The sequence below is a fragment of the Periplaneta americana genome, chromosome 1 (assembly GCF_040183065.1).
Source record: "Periplaneta americana isolate PAMFEO1 chromosome 1, P.americana_PAMFEO1_priV1, whole genome shotgun sequence".
Classification (NCBI taxonomy): domain Eukaryota; kingdom Metazoa; phylum Arthropoda; class Insecta; order Blattodea; family Blattidae; genus Periplaneta; species Periplaneta americana.
Genome location: NC_091117.1, coordinates 189,761,756 through 189,779,139, shown reverse-complemented (window position 1 = coordinate 189,779,139; position 17,384 = coordinate 189,761,756). Strand labels below are relative to the sequence as shown.

The 17,384-nt window shown below is 35.4% G+C and overlaps 1 protein-coding gene across 1 annotated transcript in view; it reads right to left on the bottom strand.

Annotated features, from left to right (window-relative positions):
* Positions 1–4,585: 4,585 nt before the first annotated feature.
* Zip99C (Zinc transporter Zip99C) overlaps positions 4,586–17,384 on the bottom strand; it is a 109,246-nt gene continuing 96,447 nt past the window's right edge. The window contains exons 3-5 of the mRNA XM_069834165.1: positions 13,924–14,201; positions 10,441–10,717; positions 4,586–5,454 (exon numbers count right to left, since the gene is read on the bottom strand). Coding sequence (XP_069690266.1) covers positions 5,279–5,454; positions 10,441–10,717; positions 13,924–14,201 — 731 coding nt within the window. The 3' untranslated portion in view covers positions 4,586–5,278. The remainder of the gene's footprint in view (positions 5,455–10,440; positions 10,718–13,923; positions 14,202–17,384) is intronic.

Below are 17,384 nucleotides of genomic sequence, written 5' to 3'. Positions count from 1 at the left end.
CTCCTATTGTAAATAGTGACAGTGACGAAACTGACCATACTTGTGTAACAAATATTAACAATGAATGTTGAGTAGTGACTGTGCGCACAGAAAAATAAAAAATGTGGTCTGGAAAGGAAGATAAAAAGTAAATTATGATTAGGAGTGAAGAGACATTCGAATATTACAATACTGTATTACTACTGGGTGTTCATTTCCAACTGTGTGTCATGACGTCACTGTTGTTGGGTCACCGATTTGAAGCGAGTTTCAGCTTATATGTTAGAGAAGTTGCCTATTATTTAAGGCGTTCTTCAATCTGAACTTGAGAACGTGTACGGTATAACTTGAACGTCGTAGCAACAGATGGCGGTCTGTACGGTCTGTGTGCTACCATAACCTCTTTCGAACTGTGTTTTGCGCCGGCAAGTCGTACGCAGGGTATTTGTTATCATCGGTTGCGTACGGTAACATTCCACAACACAAATCAAATGCTCCGTGTCCATGTTGACGGTCGAAGTTAATGTTAACAAATACGTAAGTAATCGTCTTAACCCTCTCCCCATATCCCGACAGTACGTATTTCCAAACAGTTCACATTCCTGCCACTACCGGCATTACCGTACGTATCGGCATGTACTCTTCAGAATGAACGCCGTACTTGCTAGCCAACTCTCTGCCTCTTAGATTATACACCTGAGCTGAGGAAGTGTAGGAAGTTTGAATTCTCTAGGCTCATCAGCTAGCCACATGACGGCATACAGCGAGCCAAGACACATTTTGAACTGAACACCCAGTATTACTGTACATTAATTATAACATTTTGATAGGTATTAAAGTATTTCATATAGTTATATAAATAAAAAAGAGCGATTCACTAAAAAAATAGCCCACAAGAAGCCATTCTATTTGGGGTGTCAGCAACACCCTGCACGACTCTTAATATTACAAAGTTAGGCATGATTGTTTAAGAGTTAAATAATTATGCCATGTACACAAGGTGATTCACGAGGATTTACCGTCCCTTATGAAGCTAATTTCCAAAGACATTTTGAGCAAAAATTGTCAAATAAACATGTGTCCTAATCTCAATATTTTCAGAGTTACACTAATTTGGAATTGTTTGTAAAACACCATTATTCTTGAATTTTAAATGTAAAAGAAAATTAGAGATAAAGAGTGAACTATTCAGGAGTATCATTTCTTTAATAAGCTAGTATTCTGAAGCTAAAAATGTGTTGTGAATTCCATAATTCCTTCGACAGATTTTTTTTTTTTTTTTTTCGATTTTAACTACAAAATTACATTTTCTTGCGCATTTATCACAACAATTGTTACAAATCACACCACTCTTATAAATTCTTCAAGACTGTACATTAATAATAAACTGTAGAGAATCAAGTTCCTAAAGTCGTATGATTTATAACAATTTTTGTGATAAGTTCGTAAGAAAGATGATATTTTAGTTAAAAATTGAAAAACAAAATCTGTACAACACATTTTTAGCTTCAGAACAGTAGTCAATTAAAGAAATGATACTTCTGAATAATTCATTCTCTATTTTTATTATTCTTTTACCCTTAAAACTAAATGAAAAATATATTTTACAAACAACTTCAAATTAGTGTAATTCTGAAAATATTGAGATTAGGCCAAATGTTTATACGACAATTTTTGTTCAGAATGTCTTCGGAAATAAGCTTTGTAAGTGATGGTAAATCCTCGTGAATCACTCTGTATGTAAAAATAATAGGAATATTCTATGGAAATAAAATGATACTGTGACATGGAAAGCTCTCTTGTTAGAACACTGAGGGAATTCTATGAACATGAAGATTCTCAAAAGCCTATTATATTAAAACCTGCTCTTAACGGAATCGGAAGAGATGTGTAGTACAAAAATTAAACCACGGACATACACGTAATTCAGATGAAATAACACATCCTACTCATTTAGTTACTCACACTGTAACTGAACACATGCAAACACTACATTGAACAGAAAAAAAATACTCACTTCTCTTTTATTTTTCCAGCAGCAAGCAAGGTTTTCTGCCACAGTTCACATTTTTTGGTTGTCTGACTTTCCACAAACACTTTAGCCCGAGAAATCACACTAAGCTTATCTTATCTTTCTAGTATATTCCTGTGTCATAGGACCTGACATGTGGTGATTTTTCGCCCTGACACTGACAAATCACTCCCACCTTGTTTCATTAATATCTTTGTTTGTAGTTCTCGCATTTATTCTGATGACGAACATAGACTAGAAATTTATTTTGCGTAAATACGAATCTTCAAATGATAGCAAAAAAAAATTAGTAGCTTCTTTTGCAATCTCGAGGTATTCTTGCATTCTTTTGAGCCAAAACTGGTCTATGCCCTGCAAAAAAGTATATATATATATATATATATATATATATATATATATATATATATACTTGATGCTATCATTCATTCCTGAAAACAAGTGGGATATGAAAACTTTTTTATTCTTCTCTGGATATCTTTCGCTGATTGTTATGCAAACCTATTTTTGCAATTTTATTCTCTTTGGCTTCTTAGACTAGTCTAACTTACTAATATATTTTTCAAACGCTTTGAAACAGTAGCTTTCAAGGCCAGGACATAATAACAGCCAGAGATAAAATCGACGAATTTATAAGGAAACTTGATTTCTGGTCGACATCACTTAATAAGAAGAAATTTGATTCATTTCCAGTGGGCTAAAAACTCCTGAAAAATTAGGTTTTTACTGTATGATACGACAAATACTGAGCTTGTTTTTGCAGACATGCAATTAATTTTGCACAACTGTAAACAGTAGCCTAGCTTTTTGAGTAATTTCTAGAAGAAACGCAAAATAATTATGGCAGTCACAGGCAGATACTGAATCCATTTTTAGACATTTGCGTTCAACTGATTGTAATCCCAAAAAAACATTAAGGAAAAACTCAACAAAATATTGAAATATATATGAATTGATGGAAAAACGAGTGTGATAATGAACTTCTCATCCCCTTAAAAGGAATGGGATAAGACGCTATTACTTATGGGTGTAGGTAAATATTTATATAACATTATGAGTCTGTCAAATATTCTATACAATAAACTATAATTTTTTTTCTTAGAATAAAAATGACTTATAATCTTATATTAACATACTTTACTCAATGGTCTACACCTGTGGAGTAACAGTTAGCGCGTCTGGCCGCAAAACCAGGTAGCCCTGCTTCGAATCCCAATCGGGACAAGTTACCTGGTTGAGGTTTCTTCCGGGGTTTTCCCTCAACCCAATATGAGCAAATGCTGGGTAACTATCGATGCTGGACCCCGGACTCATTTCACTGGCATTATCACCTCCACCTCATGCAGACGCTAAATAACCTGAGATGTTGATACAGTGTTGTAAAATAACCCACTAAAAAAAAAAAACTTTACTCTATGTAAGTTTATTCTAATTCAATTCTCATATAATTAATATTATCAATATTACTTATATTTTTTGTGCAATAAATTTCGTGCCATTTCTTCTTTACCAAAAACTAAACGATGTTCGATTTATTTTCCACCACGTCTTCATATTTAAGCAAGTTCTTTGATACAGGCCTACACCTTCATCTGTGGTTCTTTCCCTTTCTATGGATGTTTTTAAAAATAACAGGTTTGAAACGAAATGTAGCCCCACTTTTCGTCTTGAGCAGTTATGGGCTGGAAGTATTACGTCATTATACATTATACTCGTATGATGACGTAGAACATGAAGCTTACTTGGTTTTTACTTACATTTGACTTTGTCAAGGGAAATAAGTCGATTTTGTGCATTCTCTCTTTATTATTGTTTAAAATTATGTATAAATTTGCAAATTTATGTCATATTCTTGCAATATCTCTACACCTCTGTTTATAATTTCTAATATTTGTGTATTTAATTTTTTTTTAACTGAACATAATTTTTTGTATAACGTATTTAGTATTGTTTACTGTCTATTAATTAATGTATTTATATTGTAACTATGACTCATTCCTACTACTACTTCTTTAAAATTGTATATTATTTCTACACAATGTATTTCACATTGTAACAAACTACAATCCTAATATAACAATATGTGTTTCAATATGTGGATAATAATAATAATAATAATAATAATAATAATAATAATAATAATAATAATAATAATCTGTCTCTGAATACAGATCCAGCACTTTATTTTATATTACCTAGCTTCTGACTTGAAAAAATCAAGTTGAAGTGAAATTGGAATGACATTCTTGAATACACCAATCAGTCTCAAATGAGAAAATCATATCAAGGAAATGTTGCATTAAGGAAAACTGCTTGGGAGTAGGTAAAAACTTAAAGAGGAGATAGAATCAACTAGACAGCTCGTTGCCAAATCTCGACATTGCAAGATAGAAGAGGACTTAAGAAGTAAACATAGAATTCTAAAAAAAAAACAGCAACTTCTATAAAAATTTTGAAATCAACATTTGCAAAATCATATTTTCTCTATGGTTTGTATAGTGTAAACTTGAAACAAACTAAAGAAGGAGATATTGGAAAGGAAAAACAGAAATGAAATTCAATAAAATGAGAACTAAATTCGTTTTTAAGTATAATTTATGTACATTTTCAAAATTCCTCCTTATGATTGATAGTTACATTACAAGAAATTTATACAAAAAAATAAAATAAAATAAAGCGAACAGAATTACTAAGCATTTATATATAATCCGTAAGAAACAGCAGAAAAATACTTGCTAAAGCACCCTTCTTTATCAAATAATCACAGTTGTTATATGAACATGTCCAAGATTTGTACATGTGTATTGGTAACAATGCTACTCTACATGTTACACACAACATGGCCAACACATTCCTCCACACACATTCCATCAACCTCTCGTCACTTTTGTTATCCATTCAATAAACAAAAATAGACAGGTTTTATTTTGTGTACAAAATTATATTTTTTTAAATCACGTTTATGTATTCTATTTCTGTCCTCTAGTAATACACAGATGTGGATTAAATTCGAACATGGGACTCTTGATATGAAAAGCACTCGGGAATATCGTTGCCGTACAGAACAATTTCCATGACTGTACCATGTAATACTATAATGCTCTACATCCTATGTATCAGAGAGAATAAAATACTTACATAACTGTGGCCACAGGAGTTTCAAACTGTGCCACCTATTAAAAGGTAAAAACAATATCAACTTAACTACAAGAGTAGATGGGGTCATGGCCCTTTGTTCAAAATGTAGCAGTGATACAGGATGCCATGCTCCTATTCACCAAGAGCAATTAAGAAAGCCATCACACCGATACCTCCAAGTAATGACAAAAGATGGAGAAGTGATTCTTTTGGATTCTCTTCTTGGAGGAGGTCTGGGAGAACTGTGACTAGTGCAATGTGCAGGAATCCTCCTGCAGTAAATGGTAGAATCCAAGATGTACGTGCTTCTGCAACAAAACATTTTAAACATTAATTTCATTTTTGTTTTGTTACCGATAAGCTGCTATAATTTAATGTGTAACACTTTTATTAAGCCGCCAATGCTTATCTACTATAACAGTCATTTACATGAATAAGATTTTTACATGAACGTTTTCGATACCATTTTTTGTATCATCTTCAGATGCATTATAATTAAAATTAACAATTAACATTTGTAAATGATTGAAAACCTAGCCATTGGTGTGTGTGTTCTGTGAACTTCTTTTCGTGATTAAGTGTGTGATACATTTATGGATGTCGCTTGTACTTGTGTGTCTACTAGTAATTAGTGCTAATAGTAATACTAAGCTTACTTAATATCAATCAATTTCTAAAATGCGATATAAAACTTATAGTATAACACCAATATAAAAACTTTTATAAAAGAACACTTGTTTGGTCGTTTTTGTTATTCTGTCTTTGAGTTCTGTTGTGTCTTGCCTTTTAATGGGGTGATTGTAACTGTTCTCTCTTTGTTTTTATATAAGTTTTATATTGCATTTTAGAAATTGATTGATATTAAGTAAGCTTAGTATTACTATTAGCACTAATTACTAGTAGACACACAAGTACAAGCGACATCCATAAATGTATCACACACTTAATCACGAAAAGAAGTTCACAGAACACACACACCAATGGCTAGGTTTTCAATCATTTACAAATGTTAATTGTTAATTTTAATTATAATGCATCTGAAGATGATACAAAAAATGGTATCGAAAACGTTCATGTAAAAATCTTATTCATGTAAATGACTATTATAGTAGATAAGTATTGGTGGCTTAATAAAAGAGTTACACATTAAATTTTAAACATTATTTAAGGTGTGTTCCACTGCGTGCTTGTGTGTGTATGCGTGTATGTGTGTGCGCGCACGCATGCGTTTCTTTTATTTGAGTCTCATCAGCAGAGCGCCAGACTACTAATTAAAAAGGCCCGAGTTCAAGCCCAATTAAAGGCGAAATGTTGGTCCAACTTAACCTCCTATACAAGTAAATTCAGAGCTCCCACAGCAGTCTAGTGGCTACAGCACTGGACTTGTAATATTGTGTACCAGGGTTCAATCCCTGAAATAGCCCTGATTTATAACTTGTGTTGGGCAAGATCACGGTCCAGTTAACACAAGAGTTCCCCAGAACCTCTGGTTCTCCTGTGACATCCCAACGATTCTGCATCACCTCACTTTATCGCAGGTGTATTGTAAATCATCTACCTATCTGGCTTCATATTCAAATTCAAATTGAAACCTATTTACAATTTACATTTGAAATGAATACATATGAATAGGTACCCGAAATGAGCATATGCTCGTGCTCGGGTACAGTCCAGTAGTCTACATAAATTTTACAGAGATCAAATAATAATGCTGATGATAGAAATAATAATAATAATAATAATAATAATAATAATAATAATAGTAGAATAATCGTGACGGAGATGATACTCAGATAGCAACACAAAATAATTCATTAATAATAATAATAATAATAATAATAATAATAATAATAATAATAATAATAATAATAATAATATTAGTGATAAACAAAAATATTTACAATAATAAAATAAATACTAAGACGGATAAAATAAAGTATAAAACCACTAGCGAGAGTTAACACAACTTAAATAAGCATATAATAACAGCAAAAAAATGACGAACTCGAAAATCAAGAGAAAAGTTCGCTGTATCGCAGACGACAGCAACCGCCGTATTGACATTGTGTTATGCATTATTGGTAGTAGGGAGGAGCCGAAAGTCTACGTAACTGCCATTCTCTTCGAATCTTCTTGTACAATCATGGGAAGTTAATGCTGCAAAAACAAAATGTCTACGAGTCAAACTGTTCATTATTACCAGGATAAATACAAATAATAATGAAATAATTTAATCAAGTTTCAGTTATAGCTCTCCCCTTTTATGCAAGAGATATCATATCAATATATTTTGTGAATGGCAGGGAAAATATAAATTTCAAGAACTCTCTAGTGACAAGTACAATCAATGTGTGTGAACTATCTCAGTTCATATGACATTTTCAATTTTGTGCATCCTGTACTTATATGCTAACAGATAAGCTACTGTATTATACAGAGAAGAATATGATCTGCGAGGTTTTCAATCAAAATGTTCCCATTTTTTGCATCACAGGTTCCTATAACAATTGTGACCATAGCTATGTATGTTGGCCAAAGTTGAGAATGAAGAAATGAAAGGTCTGAACATAAATTTTGCATTTATTCAAATGTTATTCATGCATACATATGCCAAATTCTCGCTATTTAGCAGGCATGAGCCCATACTGTTCTCTCCCCTTGTTTCTCAGTTTATGACTTATGCGAGAGTGTTGTACTATTGTACTTCGTAGTACTGTAGTGAGTGTGGTCCAGTGTTAGGTGTTTCGGGGAAATAGAAACAGAAATAGATGCGAGAAATAATTATGATATAATTCATTCATTGTTAGAATAGCCTTTTTCGGGAGAAATGATATTGAAAGAAGGGAAGTTTTAAATAAAGAGATACCTACGCCATCACTGACAATTTTTCAGAAAGATAATCTTAAAACGTGAACTTCCAATGCATACTGGTGTGGACAATATAAATGGTTATGTGGCAATGTGGTGCGAAATAAACTTTCCTATTGGCCATGCTTGTTGCTCTCTGGGGAAGGGGAGGACACTGTGTCTACTGAAGGCTTCAACGACCTAAAAATATTTCTAGGGACATTTCAACACACACTTTTTCAGCTGAGCATAATATGCATTGCTTCATTAGATTCAAAGAGCCACAGAAACAAACAGCATAACAACTTATTCGGTATGTGACATTATTATTTTTCAATAATAATAATAATAATAATAATAATAATAATAATAATAATAATAATAATAATAATAATAATAGACCACCTCTGTGGTGTAGGGGTCAGCATGCTGGTCTCTTACGCAGAGGCCCGGGTTCGATTCCCGGTCGGGTTGAATTTCCTGGTTGAGGTTTTTCAGGGTTTTCCTCAACCGTAAGGCAAATGCCAGGAAATTCGGGCCACAACATCCCTGAAAATCACCGTCCTCATTCATCACCGAAATCATATTCATAACAAATCAGTAATATATATTTTATACATCTAGTTCACATCACAACAATAGAACCAGTCTCAACAATAGTACACAGGCCTTTGGATTTCAACCAAAGATTAACTCGCGATATGACCAGGGATGTTAAAGCGAGTATAAATAACAGCGAGGGGGGGGAAATAAATAAATAAAAAATAATAATAATAATAATACAGTAATAATGGTATTAATAATAATACAGTGGTAATTACTTTACAGATACACATCATGCACAACTTGGCCCGCTGAAGTGGTGTGCAACTTGAAAGTGGGTCACAATCCTGCCATCTATCGGCAGTATGTGGAACCCAAATCACATTAAGTGAAGTGGGTAGGCATTAGACACATAATACAGTGATAATAATAATAATCATAATAATAATAATAATAATAATAATAATAATAATAATAATAATAATAATAATAATAATAATAATAATAATAATGTGGGAGGTACTTAAACTAGTTACATCAGGTATCACCACCAGCCACTACTGTGCCTGTCACAGATTAAATTTCAACATATTTATTAAACTACAAAGTTTTGTTTAAAGAAAGAAAGAGAGAGAGAGAGAGAGAGAAGAGTTGCAGTGTAACGAAGGCAAATATGTAGAAGAAAAAATGAAATCCTGACATAAAAAAGTGCAGAAACAGATAATAACGAAAGAAACGAGAAAAAGGAAAAGTAAAAGAAAATAAAAAATGAATACAAGAAAAGAATGAAGACAGAAAACAGAATGGGAAGAGAAAGAATCTACGAGGAAAGAAAGCTGTAGGAAGAGGACGACGAGCAGTAGAAAGGAAAAAAATAGGAAGTAAATGTAAGAAATAGGAAGAAGGAATGTAATGAACATGTTTGAGGTACAGTATACAGTAGAGCAGTGGTCGTCAGCACTCGCTGAAATTGGTTACGGGTAAGCAGCGCATATGATGAAAGAGTAATGGAACGGAGAAAAATTCTCTCCGGCACCGGGATTTGAACCCGGGTTTTCAGCTCTACGTGCTGATGCTTTACCCACTAAGCCACACCGGATACCCACCCCGGCGTGGGACAGAACCGTCTCAGTTTAAGTTCCAACTCTTGGGTTCCCTCTAGTGGCCGCCCTCTGCACTACGTCATAGATGTCTATGAACGTAGGACTGAAGTCCACACATGTGCTGAGGTGCACTCGTTATGAGTCACTAGTTGGCCGGGATCCGACGGAATAGGCGCCGTCTTAAATCATGAAGTGATTTACGCATATCATATATATATTATTTTAATGTACCGAAGTACATATGATATTTCCATGCAGATATTCTGCGTCATCATACGATGAAAGAGTAATGAACGGAGAAAAATTCTCTCCGGCGCCGGGATTTGAACCCGGGTTTTCAGCTCTACGTGCTGATGCTTTACCCACTGAGCCACACCGGATACCCACCCTGGCGTCGGACAGAATCGTCTCAGTTTAAGTTCCAACTCTTGGGTTCCCTCTAGTGGCCGCCCTCTGCATTACGTCATAGATGTCTATGAACGTATGACGCAGAATATCTGCATGGAAATATCATATGTACTTCGGTACATTAAAATAATATAAGCAGTGCATGGTGACAGTCACTCTCGTGCAGGAGGAAGCACACCCGCTAGCAGCCACGAATGCACGCTGGTGCTGTAAGAGACCTGCAGGTAAGAGCCGCTAGTCCGAGAGTGCAGTGTTCTGATGACCGCTGCACTAGAGGTTGAACAGGAATAAGCACACAATAGAGGAAGGAGAGAAGTGTATTAGGAGGACGAAGACGACAAAAAGAAAGATGGTGAACTGAAGTAAGTAGACATGAGCAGGGAAGCAACTAACCAACAGTGGTAGTGGCTCCACTGAGCATGACGGCTGTGAGGGCTCCCATGATGCCTGTGGTTGCTGTGGCGATCTGGGCTCGAGCCGCATCCCATCTGGAGAAGCCTGATTTGAGCAGGATGGCGAAGTCCCCTACTTCGTGTGGGATCTCGTGCAGCAGGATGGCCAGTGTCGTGAGCACGCCGTGTGGGAATGACACCAGGAAGCTGCCACCAACTGCTAGCCCGTGTGTGAAGTTGTCAAATGAGTTGGCCATCAGGTTCAGGTATCCACTGACCTGAAATCATCATCAACATAACCAAAACTATGAACATAACATCACCGCACGTGCAGGGAGTGTATGGGTGTGTGTATAGGGATACTAAAGGCCCCTGCAAACACCAGGCTGCAACACACCATGTCAAGATAAGTATAAACAGAATAGAAATCTATCTCTTATCATGCAAGTTTTCTCAAAAGACAAATGAGGAAGCTTTTACTTCGATTTAAACTCGAACTCCACTTGTTACATTATCTTTGTCATCTAATCTAACTCTCCCACATTACTCTTTTGTTTCTATAAGCACCGTTTAGGACATGTATGGGGCTGGAGTAGGGTTACCAGATCTCCCGTATTTTAGCCTTATTTTATCAAGTTTCCAGTCTCCCGTATCTAGAAAGAAATCTCCCGTAAGTTACTAAGTACTTAAGTAGCCACTTTAATGTGTCTGAAAATATGGCTATTTATTCTCTTCTCTCTCTTTGCTTAAAGAGATCAATTTTAATGATTTAAGGAATATTTTGTTAATGTTTCATTTTAAATTGGTTGAAGATGACTTATATGATGAATTCTGCAATGTAAAAGACATTCTAAAAAATAAGGTCAATGTTACTGATAGTGTTTGTCAGAAATGGGTCAGTATACTACAGGACTGTAAATCAAATGGAGTTTGTGTTCCCAATTTGGAGAAACTCTTGTGTTTTGTTTGAGCATTCCAGGGTCAAATGCTCATACTGAAAGAGTATTCTTCTTAATGAATCAGAAATGGAGTGATGCAAGAAATAAGAATTATGTTGAACTCATAAAAGCAGAGTTACAAATTGTTGTAAATTTCCAATATTCTTGTGAAGAGTTCAGTCGTGTTCTTTTTGCAGAAATGTTATTTTGACACATAAATCAGTCATGTTCCTTTTGTACAGAAATGTTAGCCCAGTGTTACAGAAATCCATGTTCACTTCCTGCATGGAAACTTTGGCTCACAACCCCTGTGTGGTATAAACCGGCTCGCACTGGCAATTGCTGCCTGATGAATCCTCATAATCTTAGTGTCTCTCCACTCTTTTTTCACCTTGTGACCTACATTTACCAAACACTTATACGTGTAATGAACAACTGAATACCCCTCCCCCCCAGAATAAGGGACTAAGTACATAGGGAAACAATGTACCATAGACCCTTATTCTGGGAGGGGGGGTGTATTAAATTATTACAGTAATTGCTTTTCCTTTGGGCTAATGTTCTTACAATTTTTAGATATTTATGACGCATTTGAGTAATATCATCCCTTTCATTGCACCTCTTTACATATTCAAAACCCAAATCATGAACAAATCAATTCAAAGAGGTCCTTGGAAAATTTATTAGCGTACCATCACCATTTACTCTACCCAAAATTATGTTCCAAGTGGGTGGAATGTTTTCCAAGAGTAAGGAATGACAATACGACATAATCCTCTTTGTACTATTCCATTGTACCTTATTTTTCTGGCATTGTTTTTGTTTCCACCATTCTTTTCGGACACTTTTTTTTTGCCAGTGTTCTCAAAGGACCTTAATTTGTTTCTTTCTTGTTTTATACATCAGGCTTTCTGTACGCTCAACAGCTAGAGCCATTTCTAGAACTGCCCTGCTAAATTCTTTACTCCCAAGTTTGTCGCCCAGTTTCGGTATTCATTACTGAATACAGCACAAGTATCACACAGCACCTCACTTTTTAATACATGAACTGTCTGTTAAAAGCTAAAAGGAATTGCTAGTTGGAACTTCGTCCTTGACCAAGAGTCATATGTCTGATTCATACACAACGCAGTTATTTTATATAGTGCACTCAGCAGTCAAAGCCGTTTTTTCAACTGCACTGCCAACATTAATAGGCTTTTAAAAGGTAATTTAATAAACTAATTACTACTCTGCATTTTACTTGTTTACTAATCTGCGCCTTTTCTCAGCTTTTGCAACCATTATCAAATTATATTATATAACACAACCATCACAAAGTTTGTCACTTTTTAACACAAAGGGCTATCTGTTAAAAGCTAAAACATTTGCTAGTTGAAACTCGTCCTTGATGACGAGTCATGTGTCATGTGTCTCGACTCATACACCAGGCAGCTGAGAAAATATAGTTTCTTTGGATTACCACTGAAGACCAGAACTTGCTGTGAACTTGTGATACATATAATCAGTACTTTTCTTCTGGGGAAAAAAGTGGTGGATGTCTGTGTAGAATATATTATAGAAATGATTACTGTCCAGGGAATGGGAATTTTGTCGTTTTTAACACCGTAAACCGGGGTTACTTTGATCACACAGGAAACTTTGAACATTATTTCAGAAAATCATACTTAGGCTGCACTTGTTATAGATGGAGGTAAATTATCATAAAAATTATTCTTATACCAAATTTACCTCCATCTATACAAGTGCACCATGTAGAAACCTAAATCTGATTTTCTGAAAAAATGTTCAAAGTTTCCTTTGTGTTCAAAGTAACCCCAGTTTACGGCATCTTTTTCGTCCAACTTTAAGGCCTAATACTTTCAAAGTCTAAAGGAGAAAGACAAATTATGTTAAAAACATAATTATTAACACATTTCTGGGTTCCATGACAAAAAATACAACAAAAAGTGCTGGAACGCTGTTCCTGTGCATTCCATCAGAAAAAAAGCACTGCATATAACAATAACTTCAAATAAGAGTTAATTTTTTTTTTGGTTTGGTTCCTACATGTACAGTCATATAAGAAAAAGTATTTTTTGCCAGATGACTTATATTTATATTACCAGACAGATCATTTTACAACATATTCGATATAAAAATAAAACAACCTACTTCTTATGAAACTTATTTGGCCTAAACGAAGAAACATCTATTTTCAAACACCGCACAAGCCAGAGGTGGGGGAGAACTGACGTGTGCAATTAATTTAATATTTATGCTTGATAAGTATTAACCAGTATAAATTCAAGCTGAATCGTCAAACGACATTAATTATGAAAATTTGGGCCGTAACAGAAAATGACAGTACTAAAGACAAAACTCGTATGTTAGATAGAGAGTAAGAGTTTATTAATTACTCTCATATTGTCACTTAAGATTGAGACGCTCTGTATGCTTATAAATTGCATCTAGTATCCACCACAGATATAAAGAGATCTGCCTAAATTTTTTACCATGGAGTTATAGCCATCTTACAGCTTTTGTAAACAAAACATATGGGTTACCTTGATGGATGTCGACGTAATGGGAGATGTGAGGGATTTTTTCATATCTGTCTCTTCCTCCATCTTGCAGTGTCCATTGGCATAGCCATTGGCCAATCCTTTTACGTTGTTGTTAAGACTGTAGCCATCGTCCTGTTTTGCATGCAAGTCTGCATTCGTCTTGTCAAATTCCTTGCTTCCTGGCATCGATGTAAACACCTTCTCCAAGATGATAAATATCAGCAGCCCAGCCAAAACCCACAGTCCCTTGTTCATAGATGGGTGTCCCGTCAATGGGTCTGAATATATCAACAGAAAAACAAAAAACACATTAATATAGAGGAAGGAACGAAATGTTAGTAGGACGGCCCTACAGCAAGTTTTCAAATTCCGATTAAGTAAGTGCAATTTGTGACGATTTTCTCGGGATATTTTCATTCCACTGTCTGATACCACCAATTTTCCACAATTATCTACTCCAGATTTATAAGAAGCACAATATCTGAGGAGTGAACTTTCAAAACAGAGTTTTGTACAAGTTTTCTTTCTTCCTTTCTTTTATTTTTATGAAAAAAAAAAAAAAATGAAGACGTGATCAAATCAACTTCATACTTAAGTAACTGCGGAAATTAGTCCATTCTGACGCGAAAATCATACGAATAATATATAGGCTTACATAAAAAAATTCTATTGAAGCAATTTTTTTTTTATTTGGACAAACTGCATTTTGAAAGTTCATTCCTCATCTGCTGACCGAAGAGCAAGTCTGAAAGAAATCTTCAATATTGATTAGATTTCACTTGCAGAGCAGTGATATGAAAAGACAAAGAAACTAAGAAGTAAATGGTTGAAGGGAGTAATGAATAAAATAAGGAAGGAAATGATAAAAAAACGAACTAAAAGAAAGAATATAGAATTCAACAAAATAAATAAAGATGGTAGAAATTAATGAATAAGGTATTCTTGTGTTTAGATAGCTTGGCTGGTCGTAACATTCTGCGCAGTAAACCAGACGAGTTAATTTTATACTGGAAAAGAAAAAAAAGGGGTATATGGGTTAGTCGTTGTGCAACTCCTATGGAGTTCACATCTTTTCCTTGTGCAAGTGTGTAGTATACTAACTATTTCAAAAACATTAGTACCGCAGTGGAGCCAATTAAGACGTCGTACTTTAGTTTATTTTGAGTGAAAGAGTAAAAAGAGAAGATTGTATTGTGTTAAGTACGAGTGTTTGAATAGCAGTGAGTGGAAAAACTGTGCTCGCTCATGGAGTCCAGGTACTTGACCAATATTTTTCAACATAGCTATAACTTACGTCATCATGCATGCAGTTCTCCTCCTTTCCTCTCCTACCCACTGAATATGCTCAGAAACTGACTCACTCTACATCACCTCTAACCCAATGTTCGCGCATAACACGGACCAAGCTATCTAAACACAACAGTAGATCATTAAGATTGTACGACGACAAACTCGAAGTTACTAGTACAAGTGATTGTTGGGCCCCTTGCAGGCCGGTTGAACTAGTTAACCCTTCTAGTACCAATGGGGTCAATATGACCCCAGTAGCTCTTTTGAAAGAAAAATCTCCGTCATTTGTAAAACTATAATTTTCAAAATTTATGACTTTATCCCTTTGAGTCAACTGTATACATTGATGTTTCATTCATTTTTATATTTTCAACACATTAAAAAATATTCATTGTTTCTTCACTGAGTACCATTGGGGTCTATATGACCCCATTAAAAATTGGCTTTTTTCTTTGAATGTAACATTATGAAAGTAGAAATGCTGACCGTTACTTTGAACATCTGTTATACGGAACACGTGCAACAATGAAATATTAATTCTTACCCACTGCTAAGGTTTGTTGCCTACGTTTTTATTAGTGTTTTGCCTCAGTGTGATGTAGATTTACATTATGAGTGCAAGATATTTGACTAGTTCAGAAATAGGCGTAATTGTGAATGAAGAAGGTAATGAGGAAGATGAATATAATGAGGAACATAAATATAATGAAGAAAAATCTGATGACGATGGAGAGATTGATGCTATTATAACAGAAGACTGTCAATCGGCTGAAAATTCTGATGATGATGATGATGATGATGATGATGATGATGACGATGATGATGGAGATTTAGAAACTACTGTTCCTGAAATTTCTAACATCTCAAATTTGAATGTTTTCAAGTAAGAATATTTCACCTACCAATTATTTGTTACAACAAAAAACAGCACTAATGGTAATAGATGTTCCGCGCCGTAGCGTCGTGGTCTAAGGCATTCTGCCTAGGACTCGAGTTACGGAATGCGCGCTGGTTCCAATCCTCATGGGGAAAGAAATTTTCTCATGAAATTTCGTCCAGTATATGGGACCAGTGCCCACCCAGCATCTTGATGCACTTGGGGAACTACGATAGGTAGCGAAAATCCGGTTTCGCAAACCAGCTCTAACGGCTGGATGGATCATCGTGCTAACCATACGATACCTCCATTCTGGTTGGATGATCGTCCACCTCTGCTTCGGCATGTGAACGTGAGGCCAGCAGCCGACTAGTCGGTCTTGGCCCTTCATGGGCTGTAGCGTCACGGATTTACTTTACTTTTTATAATAATAGATAATCACTAAGTAAATATCTGGAATAGTAATACTGTTTTTTTGAGGTCCAGAAATGGAAACGAAGTATAGAATAAAAGTCCTGTTTGATTGCATCAAGGGAGGCAGCCAGCACGAAACGTAATGAAGACGGCTCCAGGTCCAACGCGGCATAGTCTGAGGAATGTAAAGACTGTTCAGTCAGCTTTTGAATTATTTATGAAGCCCAGCATTTTGCAGAATATTTTGAAGTGGATCAACAAAGAAGTTAACATTACTTACGGTAACAAATGGATAGATCTTGATAGAGAAGAATTTGAGTGCTTCCTTGGCCTGCTTATACTCGCAGGAGTGTACAAAGGTCAAAATGAGGGCATACTGAATTTATGGAACACAGAGCATGGCCGACCTATTTTCAATAGCTCTATGGCTAGGAACCGTTTTACCGAAATATCACGATGTCTTCGGTTCGATAACGCTCAACAGCGGCGACAGAATCGCAGCCCTGATAAATTGGCTCCTATAAGGGACGTATTTGAGCAGTGGGTACGCACATTACATGATGCGTATGAACCACATGAGAATATTACAGTTGATGAACAACTGGTAACTTTCAGGGGCAGATGTCCTTTTCGGCAGTATATCCTCTCAAAACCCGGAAAATATGGCATCAGAGTATGGGCTGCTTGTGATAGCACTAATTACTATGTCACAAACCTGCAAGTGTACACAGGAAGGGACGAAGACCAGCCTACAGAATCGAATCAGGGAAAAAGAGTAGTATTGGACTTAACTCAAAATTTATTCCTGAGTGGTAGAAACATCACAACAGATAATTTCTTCACAAGTTTGGACCTGGCAAAGGAATTAGAAAGAAAACAG